This window comes from Myxocyprinus asiaticus, chromosome 9 (genome assembly GCF_019703515.2).
Source record: "Myxocyprinus asiaticus isolate MX2 ecotype Aquarium Trade chromosome 9, UBuf_Myxa_2, whole genome shotgun sequence".
Classification (NCBI taxonomy): Eukaryota; Metazoa; Chordata; class Actinopteri; order Cypriniformes; family Catostomidae; genus Myxocyprinus; species Myxocyprinus asiaticus.
The window spans coordinates 48901254-48920132 of record NC_059352.1 but is presented as its reverse complement, the minus strand read 5'-3'; the positions used below and the strand labels follow the sequence as shown (position 1 = coordinate 48920132).

Here is an 18879-nt window from a genome sequence, read left to right as displayed (position 1 = left end):
TGCGCGAGCCTGCTGAGAAGGGCGCGCGCCAGGACTTAGACAGTTCGTTATAAACATCGGGGAAGAATGGGGCAGATCTTCAGAACGCAGCCACTTCACGGCATCCGGACTGCAGGAACCATTCATCGAGGCGAGACTGTTCAGGTTCTTCTGGGGGAGACCACTCGAGGTCGATCTCTTGGACCGCCCTTGTAAGAATGCAGAGCATCTCCCTGTCAGTGGTGCGTGCACACTCCTTGCCCTCGCTGGAGGAAGGGGCAGCAGCGTCATCCACTGACCACTTGCCTGATGAAGCGAGAGACATGGCATCGTCATTATCATCCCCAGCGGCATAACCGCCGAACGAGACAAAGCCGCATGCTCTTTCAGAGGGCCGGAGTTCGTCAAGCACATAACGTATCGGCAAAGATGTGTCACGTGGAGATTGAGTGGCTCGCAGGGCGTGTGCTGGCACGAGGTCCACCTCAAATTCATCCTGCTCGACCTCGCAGCCTCGCCATGCCTCCTCGTGTGAACCCTCGGGTATCACAGAAGAGGCGGGTGGGAGGGCGCGAGGCTGAATCGTCCCTCAGAACGAGCACGATTCATAAGCGAAGCGTCTTGAGACTCATGCCCTCGCAGTGATGGCAGTATGTCTCTATGAGAGCTGCCTCTGCGTGTGCGGAGCCCAGACAGTGAATGCAGCTCTCATGCTGGTCTGACGATGGGATATGCCTCTCACACAAGGAACACTTATGGAATGACATCTTTAAAAAGACACGAACACGTAAGCGACTGTTTCAGATATATATATATATATTTATACACACAATATACAATTGCTTGTGAGGATATACAACTCCTGCCGAAGCCCTGCGGAGAATCAGGATGCTGAGGCCCGTTCACCAGCAAAGCATCAAGCGGCGAGGCAGAGTGATGCAGTTGCCGTGAAGATTCCGCCCGCTGACTCGTGTAGTCGACGGCGAAGGGTAGAGGGCTTCTAGATCAGCTGTCTTGAAGGTAGAAATTCTGAGGAAGTGGTGTTTGCGTACCTTCTTTTATAGCGGAGAGCTTCGTGTCAAAAGAGGCGGAGCTCAAACACCATAGCCAATATTAGAATATTGGCGTTATTGTAGAGGTTTCAATTAGGTCGCAATGTCAAGTTTACTGAGTCGTAAGGAAACTGTCCGTTTCAATTCCTACGGAAGCCCTAAACTGCAAGGTGGGGAAAAAAATTCACAAACACAATATATATACATAAACGATTAATTTGCTTCATCACTCAAAAATTTTCATGAATGTCCCTGTGTTGCATTTTACCTGCTATGTTTTAGTAAAAATATTGTTGTTTATTACATGGTTTTCTGGAACACTTGGTTCTGATTGGTCAAATATTTCTGCATAAATTATAATGACCAATAACCTGTGTAGTTGTCTGCAGTCCCTGGCAACTAATCTCCCATAGTGTGCAAGTTTCATGTCTGTGATCTCTTTCTTCTCACATAATAAAATAAGTTCAACTCGAATCAAACTTATGTCACATCCATTTTTTTACATGAGTGGTAAGTAGCCATCATTACAGTTAACTGGCTATTAACACAAAATAAACCCCTTTGGAGTGATCTTCTTAGTTTCAAAATATTATATAAGTGCAGATAAATGAAAATTATTAAATTAAATTAATTAATTTTGTTCATTTAGTGAAGAAAACATGTCTTTATTTGCAACTAGATTTTTACACCGTTTGCCTGTATGTTTGTGCTGAATAGCTCTTTTTTTTTCTCACACACAGTGCTGGTGTGGGCAGAACAGGAGTGTTTATCACTCTGAGTATTGTGCTGGAGCGGATGAGATATGAAGGAGTGGTGGACATGTTCCAGACCATAAAAACGCTGCGCACACAGAGACCTGCCATGGTACAGACAGAGGTAACTCACACAAGCTTGATATTTTCACATCCTTTGTGTTCACCCAACAATGAAAATTCTGTCATCATTTACTCACCCTCATGCTGCTGAGTGTAACAGGGTGTGTTCTGTGTGTGTATTTACAGGACCAGTACCAGCTGTGTTACCGGGCAGCTCTAGAGTACCTGGGCAGCTTTGATCACTATGCAACGTAACCACTCCCAGAATGCCTCAGAACGCCACCTCCACAGAGCCGCTACTTTTCTCTGAGCCATAAACATCCTACCTGTTCAGTCAATACTGCTGGAGGGAGAAAGAGAGACAGACAGACGGAGAGAGATGGACAGGGAGATAATTCACTCCATTCGTGTTCTTCTCTCTTAAAACAGCCGCAAACGTTTCATTCTGGTCCCTATATATGCACAGCTCCTGTCTTTGTACCCTGCTGAGTGTATTACCTTACCGCTTTTTTATTATTACCATATCATCATGCTCTTCATGTTCATGAATGTTGTCTACGATTTTCATAATCAGTAATTTTGCCTTTTTTTTTACTTGTACAAATATCTAAAGATCCTTAAAACAATATACATTTCTTGAGCAGCGGAATTGCAAATTAATGTTTATTTTTCTTACCACATTGCAAATCCTTTTTTTATTTTATTTAATTTTTTATGCATAAATCAAACTAAATATAATGGTTTATGAGGTATTGAGGTACAACCCCAATTCCGAAAAGGTTGGGACAGTAAAGAAAAATGAGAATAAAAACAAAAAGGAGTGATTTGTAAATTATATTCAGCATTTGCTATATTGAAAGCACTACAACCTGTGAATTTCATTGTTTTTTATTTAATGTACAGTAATTTCAAATCAGATGATTGCAACACGCTCCAAAAAAGTTGAGACGGGGCAATTTAAGACTAATAACAATTTGACGAGTTGAAATAAGAAGGCGATGTGAAACAGGAGATGTTAAACAGGTGACGTAATCGTGTCATAGTATTTAAGGAGCCTCCAAAAACAGCCTAGTCCTTCAAGAGCAAGAATCGTTCAAAACTTGTCAATTTGCCAAAAGATGCTTCAGCAAATAATCCAATTTATTTTGAGAACAATGTTCCCCCAAAGACAAATTGGAGGGATTTTGGGCATTTCACCCTATACAGTGCACAATATTGTTTAAAGATTCAAGGAATCTGGTCAAATCTCGGTGCGTAAAGGGCAAGATGAAAACCACTAATGAATGCGCATGATCTCTGATCCCTCAGACATCACTGTCTTAAAAAACGTCATTCATCTGTAATGGATATCATGAACATGGGCTTGAGATAACTTTAGTAAACCTTTGTTAGTCAACACCATTCGCCGCTGCATCCACAGATGCAAGTTAAGACTTTACTATGTAAAGCAGAAGCCGTACATCAACACTGTCCAGAAGCACTGCCGACTTCTCTGGGCTCGGTCTCATCTTAGATGGAAAGTAGAACAGTGGAACTGTGTTTTTTGGTCCGATGAGTCCACATTTCAAATAGTTTTTAATAAACACAGCCATCGTGTTATCCGGGCCAAAGAGGAAAAGGACCATCCAAGCTGTTATCAGCCTCAGGTCCAAAAGCCAGTGTCTGTATGGACCAGGGGTGTGTCAGTGCCCATGACATGGGCAACTCGCACATCTGTGAGGGCACCATTAATGAAGACAGATATGTACACATTTTGGAGCAACATATACTGCCATCCAGCACCGTCTTTTCCGGGGTGTCCCAGAATTTTCCAGCAGGACAACTTCAAACCACATACTGCCCGGATTACAAGTGCATGGCTGTGTGAGCAGAGAGTGCAGTGCTAGATTGTCCTGCCTGCAGGCCTGAGCATCTCCAATTGTGAATGTGTGGTGCATTATGAAGCGCACAATACAGCAATGAAGACCCCGTACAATTGTGCAGCTGAAGACCTGCATAATGGATGAATGGGGGAAAATTCCACTTTCTAAACTTAACAAACTTGTGTCTTCAGTGCCCAAATGTTTAATAAGTGTTATTAGAAGAAATGGTGATTTTTCACAGTGGTAAACACTCGACTGTCCCAACTTGAGTGTGTTGCAATCATCTGATTTGAAATTACTGTACATAAAAAAAAAAAAAAAATGAAATTCACAAGGTAAAACACCATGTAATGTTAGTTGTAGTGCTTTTAATATAGTTAAGGTTGAATAATTTATAAATCACTCCTTTTTGTTTTTTTATTAGCATTTTTCAAATTGTCCCAACTTTTTCAGAATTGGGGTTGTAAGAAAAATAGACACATTTTACCTTCAAGTGCACATGCGAAATTAAGTCCAAATGTTTTGCGTTATTACGACATGTCACGCATTCATGTGGGAAGAAGTCAAACTAAAATAAATACACAATGAAAGAGTGGATAAGTGTAAGTGAATACACCTGCAGTACTTTTACATGACCTATATGATTTATTACTGTATGGTATCCAGTGTTGGGTAAGTTACTTAAAAATAGTAATCCTAAATCCTAAAAACAATTACTAATTATTGCTTTAAAATTGTACTCAGATTACTTTACTAATTACTTCATTGACAAAGTAATCACATTACTAATTAATTTACTTTTAAGTTACTGTCTAAAACACTTTTCCGTTCAACAATTCAAAATAATGTCTATATTTCTTGTTTATTGTTCTTTCAAGTCATACACTCGGCACATCACATTTCTCCTGCACAATGACTCGTTACGGGGCCATAAGTCATGTATTCTACATAAATAATAGCATAAACCTATAAAGTACTTAAACATAATTAAATAATTGAAAACAGTAACTGTAATCTGATTACAAGAATTTAAAATGTAATGTATTACACTACTTTTTGACAAAAAAAAGTCATTAGATTACAGTAACTAATCACTTTATAATTGGATTACACCCAACACTGGTGGTATTTAACATATTATTAATTAATTTGAACAAAACAAACCTCGAAGTCTTTAAGTTTACATTAGTTGACCATTAGATCTGTCATATATAACAAATCAATATTATAAAAACAAATATAGCACTGAAATTAAAATAATTTTGCTAAATAATTGCTTTCCATCATCTTTCATGATGACATACTTCCAACATCTTGGCAAATCGGGATCATCTAGAATTCCAAGTTTGCAACTGTCTTTGCTTGTTCGCTCAGGTGCTTGGAACTCTTAATTACGATATTTTTGACTGAGAAGGCCACATCGATTTAAGATGTATTAGATAAATAAGTACATTTGATTCTCAAGTAAATTTGGCTTGTTTTAAGGATGTTTAGATATTTTCTACTAGAAAACTAGAAAAAATTCTGATTAAGAAAATAACTTTTTGCTGTTTTATTATTATTATTTGTAATATTATTGTTGCCATTTCTGTTGGTATATCTGTCAGAAAGTACAATATTTGTATCATTTATGCTGATCATTGTGTATCTAAGGGGTTTGTTTTAATGTTTATTTTTTTCTTATATTATTATTATTATTATTATTCTTTTTTGAAATTTTCCTTTATGTTCAATTATTTTTAGCACATGTGGACATGTATTTTCACATGACCCAAGTTATTAATACTAAAAGAGGTGTATTAAGAGCTGCTGATGATTTCTTACTTTTTATCATTATTATGATATTTTAATGATCTTTTATTTTGATGGTAAAGGGGGAAACTTTTATATATTAAAAAAACAAACTTTTCACCTCCTGATAGTTTAGAAAAACAATATAATCAAATACAAAGGATGAAATGCTTACACCAGATTTAGTGACCTGAATGAATCTGTTGTCGTTAAAGAAAACTGAATAAACGAATGAAATGAGAGAACACAGTCTGCTCGAAATAGCAGTAAACTGTCATTATCTGGGAACTCTCAACACTTGCTGCCACAGCAAAGTCTTTGTTTCAAGCGGGGTCAGCCGAGGTTAAAGGTCAACTCATACTAACGGCCAGGCCTTGACCTGACAAACTTGCACGCACATGTACAGCCGTCACGCACGTCCAATGAACCTCAGAAATCGCAGTTCAGACTAGCAGCTGAAGTGCTTTGGCTGATAGTGAAATGAAATGACTCAACTCACCAGCTGAGACTGAAAACAATCCTGAACACTCCATATGTGGTATTAACGGACATCCGATCATTTTTCACTGTGGCTCTTGAAGACAAATCTCCTTAACGTCACAACTGCATCATTGGACTGAAAATGTGTGCATACTTGAGCGTTTCTTTTCTCCTATGGCCTGAGCACAAAGATGAAATATGAGCACATGGTAAGAAATCATTTCACTTTGTGTTCACAAAGATACAAAACCACAGTAAATCTGTTGTACAGGCAACAAATCTGTTGTGTCTGTTTTCTATTTGTTAATAAAAAAGGAGAGAAATATGTGTTAATAAAATGCTTAATTGGGGTTTGTACATTGTTATTGTGGGGCTTTGTATCGCTGAATCCTCCATCCCTAGACACGTTTCCTGGTGAACAGATGGCTTGTTCCTCTCCGGAGTGTCTGTGCCTTTTCCAGAACCTTAGAGTTACCCAGCCAAGCGAGCCAACACACCGGCCACTGCAGTGTAATCTGAAGGCATTCATTGTTTGGACTGAATTCTGCTGGTTTTACATATTCATTCTTCTTGGAACACCTGGAAAAATAAGTCCTGCTTCAATCAATTCAACATATGGACAGAAAAGTTTACTAATTATACTGCAACCTAATTATTTCACTAATTAAGCACAAGTTATCCCTTTGCTCTGAGGTCAGAGTTGCTGGTTCGGATTGAACTTGGTAATTAACACATAATTAGGCACAGTCAACAGTTTGTACACAATAATCACTGTCACTGCTGGAGGTCCACAAATAATTGATTTACACATTTTTATTTGGTGGTTTGAAATCCACCAGCGACTGACATCATTTTGTAAAAAAATACTTTGAGAATATGTCCAAAGATTAATTTTCAGAGTCTACTGAATTTTAGTTTAGAAACAGAATTCAGAAACTTTAGATATGTTTATTCAAGCATGGATGAGATACACAAATATATATACAGTGGTGTGAAAAAGTGTTTGCCCCCTTCCTGATTTCTTATTTTTTTGCATGTTTGTCACACTTAAATGTTTCAGATCATCAAACAAGTTTAAATATTAGTCAAAGATAACACAAGTAAACACAAAATGCAGTTTTTAAATGAAGGTTGTTATTATTAAGGGGAAACAAAATCCAAACCTACATGGCCCTGTGTGAAAAAGTGTTTGCCCCACCTGTTAAAACATAACTTAACTGTGGTTTATCACACCTGAGTTCAATTTCTCTAGCCACACCCAGGCCTGATTACTGCCACACCTGTTCTCAATCAAGAAATCACTTAAATAGGACCTGCCTGACAAAGTGAAGTAGACCAAAAGATCTTCAAAAGCTAGACATCATGCCGAGATCCAAAGAAATTCAGGAACAAATGAGAAAGAAAGTAACTGAGATCTATCAGTCTGGAAAAGGTTATAAAGCCATTTCTAAAGCTTTGGGACTCCAGAGAACCACAGTGAGAGCCATTATCCACAAATGGCGAAAACATGGAACAGTGGTGAACCTTCCCAGGAGTGGCCGGCTGACCAAAATTACCCCAAGAGCACAGCGACGACTCATCCAAGAGGTCACAAAAGACCCCACAACAACATCCAAAGAACTGCAGGCCTCACTTGCCTCAGTTAAGGTCAGTGTTCATGACTCCACCATAAGAAAGAGACTGGGCAAAAATGGCCTGCATGGCAGAGTTCCAAGACGAAAACCACTGCTGAGCAAAAAGAACATTAAGGCTTGTCTCATTTTTGCCAGAAAACATCTTGATGATCCCCAAGACTTTTGGGAAAATACTCTGTGGACTGACGAGACAAAAGTTGAACTTTTTGGAAGGTGTGTGTCCCATTACATCTGGCGTAAAAGTAACACCGCATTTCAGAAAAAGAACATCATACCAACAGTAAAATATGGTGGTGGTAGTGTGATGGTCTGGGGCTGTTTTGCTGCTTCAGGACCTGGAAGACTTGCTGTGATAAATGGAACCATGAATTCTGCTGTCTACCAAAAATCCTGAAGGAGAATGTCCGGCCATCTGTTCGTGACCTCAAACTGAAGCGAACTTGGGTTCTGCAGCAGGACAATGATCCAAAACACACCAGCAAGTCCACCTCTGAATGGCTGAAGAAAAACAAAATGAAGACTTTGGAGTGGCCTAGTCAAAGTCCTGACCTGAATCCTATTGAGATGCTGTGGCATGACCTTAAAAAGGCAGTTCATGCTCGAAAACCCTCCAATGTGGCCGAATTACAACAATTCTGCAAAGTTGAGTGGGCCAAAATTCCTCCACAGCGCTGTAAAAGACTCATTGCAAGTTATCGCAAACGCTTGATTGCAGTTGTTGCTGCTAAGGGTGGCCCAACCAGTTATTAGGCTTAGGGGGCAATCACTTTTTCACGCAGGGCCATGTAGGTTTGGATTTTGTTTTCCCTTAATAATAACAACCTTCATTTAAAAACTGCATTTTGTGTTTACTTGTGTTATCTTTGACTAATATTTAAACTTGTTTGATGATCTGAAACATTTAAGTGTGACAAACATGCAAAAAAATAAGAAATCAGGAAGGGGGCAAACACTTTTTCACACCACTGTATATTTATATATATATATGCGTCAAAGATAATTAGTATAACTGACTCCATATAGCCATATGATTATATAGACAATGAGATTACTTATATAGCACACTCTCCACCACCCCCCCCCCATATGAGCAATTGGATGTTTATATAGATTTTGTATAACTCTATACATGTCATATAAAGCTCGTTTTTGGGATATCTTGTTATATCAAAAGTCATACAGAGCCATATGTATGAGTATATAAAGATTATATTGTAGATTATTTGTATGCCTTAGTCTTTACATCTCTATCATATTGAGTCATATAGATTGCAAATATTTAGATGTGATAGATTGTATAAAAGATATAGATTAGGACTATATTTAACAACCACTCAATACATCTTTATGTAAGTACATATATAGATTATAGATAATAAATAGTATTTCTATATCTCACCTTACACATCTCTATAGCCATGTAGGTATATATACAGTACACACACACACATACTAAGATGGTCGCTCGAACACTTCTGGTGGCTTCACCTCCTGCAGGCAGTTTACCGTTGCGTCATCAATCAAGTTCTATATATATATATATATTGTATATACTGTAGACTATATATTTGCACCTATATATTTATATACATATATATATTCTAGGGACTATATATTTGCACACACACAAACACACACACACACATATATATATATATATATATATATATATATATAAACATACATATTCTATAGACTTTATATATTTGTAACTAGGCCTATATACAGTATATATATGCTGTATATATTCTGTAGACTTTATGTACTTGCACCTGGGTTAGGGGATACAATCTATAGTTCATACAGTATAAAAATCATTATGTCTATGGAGAGTCCTCATAATGATAGCTGCACCAACATGTGTGTGCGTGTGTGTGTGTGTGTGAGAGAGAGAGAGAGAGAGAGAGAAAGAGAGAGAGTGAGTGTGTGTGTCACAATAGATGTGTATGGAGAATGTTATTTTTATTAATGAGTCTTTAGTATCTGTATCATTTATATTGTGCCATATGGATGTATAAAGTTATCCAAATAATCCATATGAACTATTCTATTGTATATAATCTACATATTCTACATCTACAGTATATAACTTTAAATTAGATTGATGGAAAGGGGCTGGGGTCCCATAGTGTATTTTTACAAATTAACTAAACTACATGACCAATATGATTCTGAAATATAAATAAAGAGTGAGTTTTACAAATTATCTCTTTATTTTATAGCTATATGGCCCCATATGGATGTATACAAGTAAGTTATTTAAATAATGTTAATTATGTATATTCTATATCTTTATGGCCCCACAGGAGTCATATGGAGTGAGTTGATAAGTGGGGAACGCCTTCTTCCATCTTTGTAAATAGTGTTTGTGCGCATGCGCAGTCGCGCTGCACTCTAATGGAAGACATGTCTGCAGTATAATCGTGTTTTTCTGCGCTGTTTCTCTGTGTTTGTGCACTCAACAGCCCACAGCCGAGCCCTCAACACCCGTGAGTAAACTCGTCTCCTCTCTTCATAGAAACTATCGGGTTTCAATGCGTGTGGAGTGATTTAATGTGTGTTTCTGTGCGTGAATCTCGGTGTTTACAGGAGTTAGCCATCAAGGCTCATCAAAGTTTGGAGCAGATCAATACTTCATGTAATAACACAGTTATACACTCATACGAGCTGTTAATATCATGTGCTAATGAGTATTACCATGTGTGTGTGTGTTGAGCTGGAGGTGTGTGTTTGTGTTATTGCAGCAGCTTTAGCCGTGTGTATACTCGTTGTGTTGTTTTTGTGTGAGTTTGAGAGAGTTTTGGGTCAGAACATTAATAGAGAACCTGATTATAATCAGTGTTGGGTAAGTTACTCCAAAAAAAGTAATTAATGACTAATTACTAATTACATCTTCTACATTGTAATTAGATTACTGTACTAATTACTCTGTTTGAAAAGTAATTCAATTACTCATTACTAATTACTTTTCTAAAACCAGTATCAACTTTGACCAGATGGACAATAAAAGGATAGACATCAAATTATTATTTTAATTCTTTTTTTTTTTTTGATTTTCTTCCCTTTTTCTCCCCAATTTGGAATGCCCAATTCCCAATGCGCTTTAAGTCCTCACATCAATCCAGGTGGCGGAGGACGAATCTCAGTTGCCTCTACGTCTGAGACGTCAATCCGCGCATCTCATCACGTGACTTGTTGAGCGTGTTACAGCGGAGACGTAGCGCATGTGGAGGCTCACGCTATTCTCCGCGGCATCCACGCACAACTCACCACACGCCCCACCGAGAGCGAGAACCACATTATAGCGACCACGAGGAGGTTACCCCATGTGACTCTACCCTCCATAGCAACCGGGCCAATTTGGTTGCTTAGGAGACCTGGTTGGTGTCACTCAGCACGCCCTGGATTCAAACTCGCGACTCCAGGGGTGATAATTTTAATTCTTTCAAATAAATCCTATAACATCAAATAAATTATTCTTGAACTGTTCTTAAATTGTTCCTAAATGGTTAATAAAAAAATAAAAAAATAACTCTAAATCTCTCACTCTCTTTATAATTTCTTCTCCAAGCAAGTACATTTGTTGCAAAAGTCTGTATTTCATGTAAGCATCGTAGGCAACATTAGTAACCATATAGAAAAAAGTTTTACAGCGCCCCCTCAGCAAACCAGCAGAAGGGAAAAAATATTAGCTTACCGTTTATCACGCGCTGAAACTTGGACTGAAACTTTACCATCTGGAATTATGTGTAATGGTGCAACAGTCACATGAAGTCCTCTTTGACACCTGAACTTCTTCAGAACATCAAATCTTAATTAAACCTGTGCTAAAAACAAGCTAGACGCAGCGCAACAAATGAAGCAGAACGCAGGTGTCTTGAGGTGCATTTTTAAATATTGAAGCACATTTTAAACTTGACACACTGTCTAAAATCTGTCAGTCCTGCACGATACTCGAAAGAAAAAGCAAGATGTGCTGCAGCAGTTAAAGACGTCTGTCTAGCGTGTGATTACATCAGAAAACACTTGGAACACAGTGCAGACGTGTGCAAAAACGCGTTCGGTGTGAACAGCCCCTGCAATCTCTCAAAAGTGTATATCTATGTTGCCGTGTTAAGTGCTTCGGATCTTCATTTGTCTTCTTATCTGCATTTGTCATAAACTCGTAGTTATGGCGATATCTCCATTTAGTAAAACAGCCACTCATATCTTCCGACCTCTTTTCACTTGAGTGAGTTCTCAACATACTGGCGCGAGCTTAAGCGTGTGGGGATATTGCCAGTGCATTTAAAGGGGCGGTGATGAAGTAGAAAACAAATGTTATCATTAGTCGTTAAATTTCAATTTTCAATTCAATATTGTTTTATATAGAATTGTTGAAAGTCTGTACAGTTTGTAACGCAAGTACATCATAAGTAACTGTAATTAAATTACTAAACAATGAAGAGTAATCCCTTACTTCAAATTTTCAAGGAAAAAGTCATTTAATTACAGTAATGCTTTGTTACTTTGTAATGCATTACACCCAACACTGATTATAAGAGATGTGAGTGTAATTCTGTCTGATTAAACACTTCTTATGAGCAGATATTGTGTGTTTATCAGGCTAATGTCTGCTAGCATGCTAGTGTAGGGTTTGAGTTTACAGGTGCTTTGACAAATTCATATTATTAACAATAATTACACACTGCAGTAATTTGTCTTAAGTTTATATCTTTCTGTAAAGTCTTTAAATTGGTTACATATGCCTTTATTATATTCTATTAGTGTGAATAAAACAGTGTAGTTACTATTTTTGAAAACTATCAAAGTTGCATGTAGTTTTTTGTATGCTGTTACTTTGAATAATCCAGTGAGATAATAATTATTATAATTATTATAAATTATTATTATTATTAATTAATTATTAATTAGATGATTTCATATCCTATGTGCTTATTTCTATGTAAAGTCAATGAACTGTATTTTTCATGTAATCTGACTTTATTCTGCTCAGTAAAATCTGTGAGCATGCTGTCAACAATGCAAATTAATATGAACATTATTTATTAGAGGTTTATATCACTTATTTTTATTGTGGTTTTTCCCAATTATTTCTTGTATTTAGTTATAAAAAGTGTGTTTATATATATATATATATATACACACACACTACCAGTGAAAAGTTTTGAAACACTTACTCATTCTTTATTATAATTTTTTTTCTCACGTTTTAGAATAATAGTAAAGTCATCAAAACTAAGGAATAACATAAATGGAACTATGGGAATTATGTTGTGACTAAACAAAATCCAAAATAAATCAAAACTGTGTTATATTTTAGCATCTTCAAAGTAGTCACCCTTTGCCTAGAATTTGCAGACATGTACTCTTGACATTTTCTCAACCAACTTCTTGAGGTATCACCCTGGGATGCGTTTTAAACAGTATTGAAGGAGTCATGTATATATATATATAAATATATACACACCTGTATAAAGAATCAGCTTTAACCCCCATTATTTCCCCCTCCACCTAGGGCTGGGAATTGCCATAGACTTCCCGATTCAATATTACAACGATATTTCCTAGCCGATTCAATATGTATCGCAATATTACAATTCTGTAAGTACTGGGCTTTTATGTTTTGATATAAAACTCCTTTTTCTCAGAAAGAAATGTCTATCGAAGAACAGTTGTGTCTGAAATGACAATTGTTTCACCCTGTAATATATAATTTGCAGGTAAAAGGTAGGAATGTCCAAAACTGCCAATTTAAAACTATTGACTGAACAGTCAGTGCGTTGTCTGAGCTAGGCGACTAGTTAGTGCAAAGGATCCCATGTATAAGACTGCATTAGGTCCATTTGTATTCAACAAATAAATATATACAATATATCATTTTAACTTATCAAACTAATTTGGATATTTTAGAATATCAAATATAACATATATTACCATCGGCTATTATTACTATTATCATAATGATAATTTTGCAACATACAACTGGAGGCTAAATAGTAAACTTGTTCAAGAACCATTTCGGGGGCTGTACATGACACACATGACAATTCACCTGTAGTCCCAGTGTCGTTGCATGTTATTTGCATATGCATCCTGAGATAGTCTGAGATCCTATACAGCGTTCTCATAGACAACTCTATTCTTACAAACTGCTCCCAGATGACTGACAGAGAAAAAAAAGTGAGAACTCACCATTTGCGCGTGTTCCGCAAGACATGGTCACGCAGCGTGCGTGAAAAGCGCAAATTAACTTCTGAACAAATAAGCAAATCAGACACACTCATCCCCAGCATTCCTTTCATCTGTTCTTCAAAATATAATCAGGTGTGTTTCCTCAAGAACACGTCTTGGTGGGGGCCTGGGTAGCTCAGTGGTAAAGACGGTGGCTACCACCCCTGGAGTTTGCTATAGTTCGAATCCCAGGGTGTGCTGAGTGACTCCAGCCAGGTCTCCTAAGCAACCAAATTGGCCCGGTTGCTAGGGAGGGTAGAGTCACTATAATGTGGTTTGTTCTCGGTGGGGTGCATGGTGAGTTGAGCGTGGATGCCGCGGTGGATGGCGTGAACCCTCCACATGCACTATGTCTCCGTGGCAATGCGCTCAACAAGCCACGTGATAAGATGTGTGGGTTGGTGGTCTCAGACGTGGGATTCATCCTCCGCCACCTGGACTGAGGCAAATCACTACGCGACCGCGAGGACTTAAAAGTGCATAGAGAATTGGGCATTCCAAATTGGGGGAAAAAGGGGAAAATAAAAAAAAAAATAAAAAAAACCACGTCTTTGTGTCTAGTGGCATTTCTTGTCAACAGTGGCGGGTAAATGTGCACCACTGAGCATATATAACCTGGCTGTTAAATTAATGCAGGGGTGTGACACATAGCCTAGTTTACGGCATCCAACAGCTAAACTATTTATTAAAGCAGGGTCAGATTGAATCTGCAGGGTGACTTCTGACAAATACTCTCCACAACACCTCTCAAATAAATGTCTGGATTATGCATTATAACAGGGACATTGATCACAGTAGAGGATCTGAGGTCCGATAGTGAACAAACGACGCTTTAATGGCTGTAGCAGCGGTGCATTAAAGAGACAAAACTTCTCAGAGAGAAAACCTGTTAATGTAGAACTCTGCAGAAATGTAGCCCCATATATTTATCTATTAATCATTGTCACATTAAGATAAACATGTATTTTTTATTTTTATTTTTCTCCCTTTTCTCCCTAATTTTGAATGCCCAATTCCCAATGCGCTCTAAGTCCTCGTGGTGGCGTAGTGACTCGCCTCAATCCGGGTGGCAGAGGACGAATCTCAGTTGCCTCCGTGTCTGAGACCATCAATCCGTGCATCTTATCACGTGGCTTGTTGAGTGCATTACCGCGGAGACATAGCGTGTGTGGAGGCTTCACGCTATTCTCCGCAGCATCCACGCCCCACTGAGAGTGAGAACCACATTATAGCGACCACGAGGAGGTTACCCCATGTGACTCTACCCTCCCTAGCAACCGGGCCAATTTGGTTGCTTAGGAGACCTGGCTGGAGTCACTCAGCACACCCTGGATTCAAACTCGCGACTCCAGGGGAGGTAGTCAGCGTCTTTACTCGCTGAGCTACTCAGGCCCCTGACATGTATTTTTTTTGTTAAATAAAAAATTTTATTTTTCATCAGGGAGACAATTTTAAAATCATTTGGCTCAAGAATCGTGATTTGTAACAGAATCGATTTTTTTCCCAGCCCTACCTCCAGTGACCTAGAAATCAGTTTGTTTCTTTAATAACAATGGTAGGCTATACTTTACCTGAGTGGCTAGAGGCTTGGTTACTTTTTCTACATTTGCCATCTGAACACACACACAAAAAAATGTGGACTGAATTCGATGAGTTTAGGCCACGTAACGAAAAAAGCATCACTTTTGTTGTTCACTATCAAATTTGACCGACCATAGGAAATGAATGGACGAGACTATAACACAGAGCAATTTTTTATTTATTTTTTTATTTGTCAAATGAAATCAATAATTCATCTACAATGCAGAACACACACAGACAGAAATGAAGGGGTGAGATTTTAACACATCCACAATGCAGAACACATTCGCTCACAGACACAGATGCACACAAACACACACAGGAATAAATGGGCGAGACATAACACAGAGAAATTATTATTATTATTTTTACAAATAAAATCAATAATTCAGCAACATAGGTGAGACTATAACACGTCCACAATGCAGAAAACATGTGCTCACACACACAAACACACACAGGAATGAATGGGCGAGACTACAACACAGAGCAATTTTTTGTAAGTTTGTCAGATAAAATCAATAATACAGCCACAATGGAAAACACACATACACACACACACACAGGAATGAATGGGTGAGTCCATAACACATTCACAATGCAGAACACACACACACAATCATCTTGTTACAACCAGGAATTAATTAGTGGATGTCTGCAGCCATCTACTGGCTATTATTGTCATAAAATGATTTTCAAGTCATGTAATCGTTCTTTTTTTGCACCAGATGGCCGCAGTCTGCACCTAATACATGACATATTCTCATATTTTCTTCATGTTTCAACTTATAGAAGTGTAGGTTTTTATCATAGTAAAATTAACATAAATTTGCTTATTTGCGTATGTAAATTAATGGTGTAGTTGAGAAATTTAAAGGTAGATAAGATCTAAATAGCATAAAATCCCCTAAAAAATGCACAACTTTAGTGTTTTTACTTTATTGAATTTAGTAGTATTACATTTCTTTCATTAAAAAAAAAATTACAATAAAGTGTGAGTCTAAAACGAACAGTGCACAAGGTTCATTTTTCCATGGCATGTCACACTGCAGTATGTTGTAATATTATGGATGTTGTTTTGTTGCTAAAATATTCTCTGTTTCTCTCTTACAGTCCAAGTGTCAGAATGGCTTCGGTCTCTCAGAGCTCTCAAAATCCTGGTACCCGGATCATGACCTTTCATCCCACAAAAGACGAGTTCAAAGACTTTAACAGATACATCGCATATATGGAGTCACAGGGGGCTCACAGAGCCGGGATGGCTAAGGTTAGCCACACTTTGTAGATTTAGTCAGTATCTTTTCAGGATTATTTTTCAGTTTGCACAGAGTGCTATGTTTTTATTTTGTGTTTTGGATGAGCATTGGAAGTATGCATCGCTCATTGGTGTGTGTTTTTGGTGTAGGTGGTGCCACCAAAGGACTGGAAGCCACGGCGCACGTATGATGACATCGACGACCTGGTGATTTCCACCCCGATTCAACAGGTTGTGACTGGCCAGTCGGGGCTCTTCACGCAGTACAACATCCAGAAGAAGCCAATGACCGTCCGCGAGTTTCGCAAAACTGCCAGCACAGACAAGTGAGGAGCAGACAACCATACGACATGAAATCAAAATTGACTCTTGTTCATTTTTTTAAAAAAAGGTTCCTGGCCGTACTGTGCATAATTCATCAGTGCACGTTATTTTACAATTAGGTTCCATTTGTTGACATTAGTTAATGCATTAGGTATCATGAACTAACAATAAACAATATATTTTTACAGCTTTTATCAATTTTTTGTTAATGCTAGTTAAAAAAAAATTCAGTTGTTCATTGTTTGTTCATGTTAGTTTGTAGTGCATTAACTAACGTTAACAAAAACAACTTTTGATTTTAAAAATGTATCACTCTATGTTGAAATTAACATCCATTATAATAAATATTATAATAACCATTAATATTGAACACCCACTTTTGATCCAGTAAAATCCCATTGAATAATGTGAAGTCCTTCCCTGCATTATTTCCCATTGGATATTTAGTTTCACTCAGAAATACGTCACTTTACAAACATTTAATGCATTTTGTGTGTCGTCTCATGTTGACTGTATTTACAAAGTAAAAATGGTTCTCTCACTCTACCATTGCAGATTCTGTAATCCCAGATATGCTGATTTTGATGAACTTGAGAGGAAATATTGGAAGAATTTAACGTTTAACCCACCATTATACGGGACAGACGTCAGTGGAACCCTCTATGATCCAGTGAGTTAACTTTTACTCTCACTTTGGCTGTTTTTCACTATAATCTCTTAGTCACAACCATTTCTGTTCTGTTCATAGTGTCAAAACAGTGCTATAAAATAATTGCAATCATACATGTAACTTTATTCTCATAATAGGATGTGACGGAGTGGAATATTGGCCATCTGAACACTATTTTGGACATGGTGGAGAGAGAAAGTGCAATCACAATTAAAGGTGTAAACACTCCCTTTCTATATTTTGGGATGTGGAAGAGCACGTTTGCGTGGCACACAGAAGACATGGATCTCTACAGCATTAATTACCTTCACTTCGGAGAACCCAAGTCCTGGTACTGTTACAGCACATGTGTAATATTCATATCACACCTCTTATTCTCCTGAAGAGATTTTAAAGGCATTATTACTTGAATTTAAAACCAACTTTTCTACAGGTATGTGGTGCCTCCAGAGCATGGAAAACGATTGGAGCGTCTTGCCAAAGGTACAGTAGTACTCTGTAAATTTTCTGACTATGAATTCATTCTCCTCTTCATCAGCTCTTTAACTCATGACACTTCTGATCTGCATTCACACAGGATTCTTTCCTGGAAGCGCTCAAAGTTGTGAAGCCTTCTTGCGACACAAAATGACTTTAATTTCACCATCAATCCTGAGGAAGTACGGTATACCCTTTGAGAAGGTTAGTTGTGTCTATTTTGCAAAAAACTCACAGTTTTGTTTTGTTCTCAGGTCTGAAAATATTTAACATTTTTTGTATTTTCTGAAAAAGAAATTATTTTGAGGTTATCAACTAAAGTTTGGTGCTTAGTAATGTACATTTTTATACAGTTGGATAGGACAATTTAATGTTCAAATTTTTTTGCTATAATAAATTAGATTAAATATTCATATTAAATATGAATTATATATGTTAAATAGCATCACATTTATATAACTTAGTTAATGCATTTACCTAATTTGATCCTAATTCATCTGGATTTCATTTTTATGAGTATATTTGCCATTAAAAAAGTCTTTCTTTGACCAAGTTTCTGCATAATTTACTATTTTCTATGGCGATATGCTCACAAAGGTTCTCGCAATTACAATTCAGACTAGTAAATATCGTAAAGATTTGTACATCTCTAAAGTTGTACATATTTTAGATGCTGTCAAGACATTTCAGTGTCTGTCCAAACATAATGTATTAAAATGTATATG

The 18879-nt window shown here is 37.5% G+C and overlaps 2 protein-coding genes across 4 annotated transcripts in view; both read left to right on the top strand.

Moving 5' to 3' along the window:
* The window catches only part of LOC127445891 (receptor-type tyrosine-protein phosphatase F-like), a 346333-nt gene extending 339989 nt beyond the window's left edge, over positions 1-6344 (top strand). The window contains exons 34-35 of the mRNA XM_051706359.1: positions 1772-1907; positions 2033-6344. Of these exons, the coding sequence (XP_051562319.1) occupies positions 1772-1907; positions 2033-2101 (205 nt within the window). The 3' untranslated portion in view covers positions 2102-6344. The remainder of the gene's footprint in view (positions 1-1771; positions 1908-2032) is intronic.
* Positions 6345-9973: 3629 nt separating this feature from the next.
* The window catches only part of LOC127445893 (lysine-specific demethylase 4A-like), a 29565-nt gene continuing 20659 nt past the window's right edge, over positions 9974-18879 (top strand). The window contains exons 1-7 of one of the 3 annotated variants that reach the window (XM_051706363.1): positions 9974-10102; positions 16542-16695; positions 16834-17009; positions 17563-17677; positions 17815-18008; positions 18111-18160; positions 18255-18358. In XM_051706363.1, coding sequence (XP_051562323.1) covers positions 16555-16695; positions 16834-17009; positions 17563-17677; positions 17815-18008; positions 18111-18160; positions 18255-18358 — 780 coding nt within the window. In that variant the 5' untranslated portion in view covers positions 9974-10102; positions 16542-16554. Of the gene's footprint in view, positions 10103-10235; positions 10252-16541; positions 16696-16833; positions 17010-17562; positions 17678-17814; positions 18009-18110; positions 18161-18254; positions 18359-18879 lie in introns of those variants that run through there. The other 2 variants (XR_007898064.1, XR_007898063.1) reach the window with 2 other exon arrangements.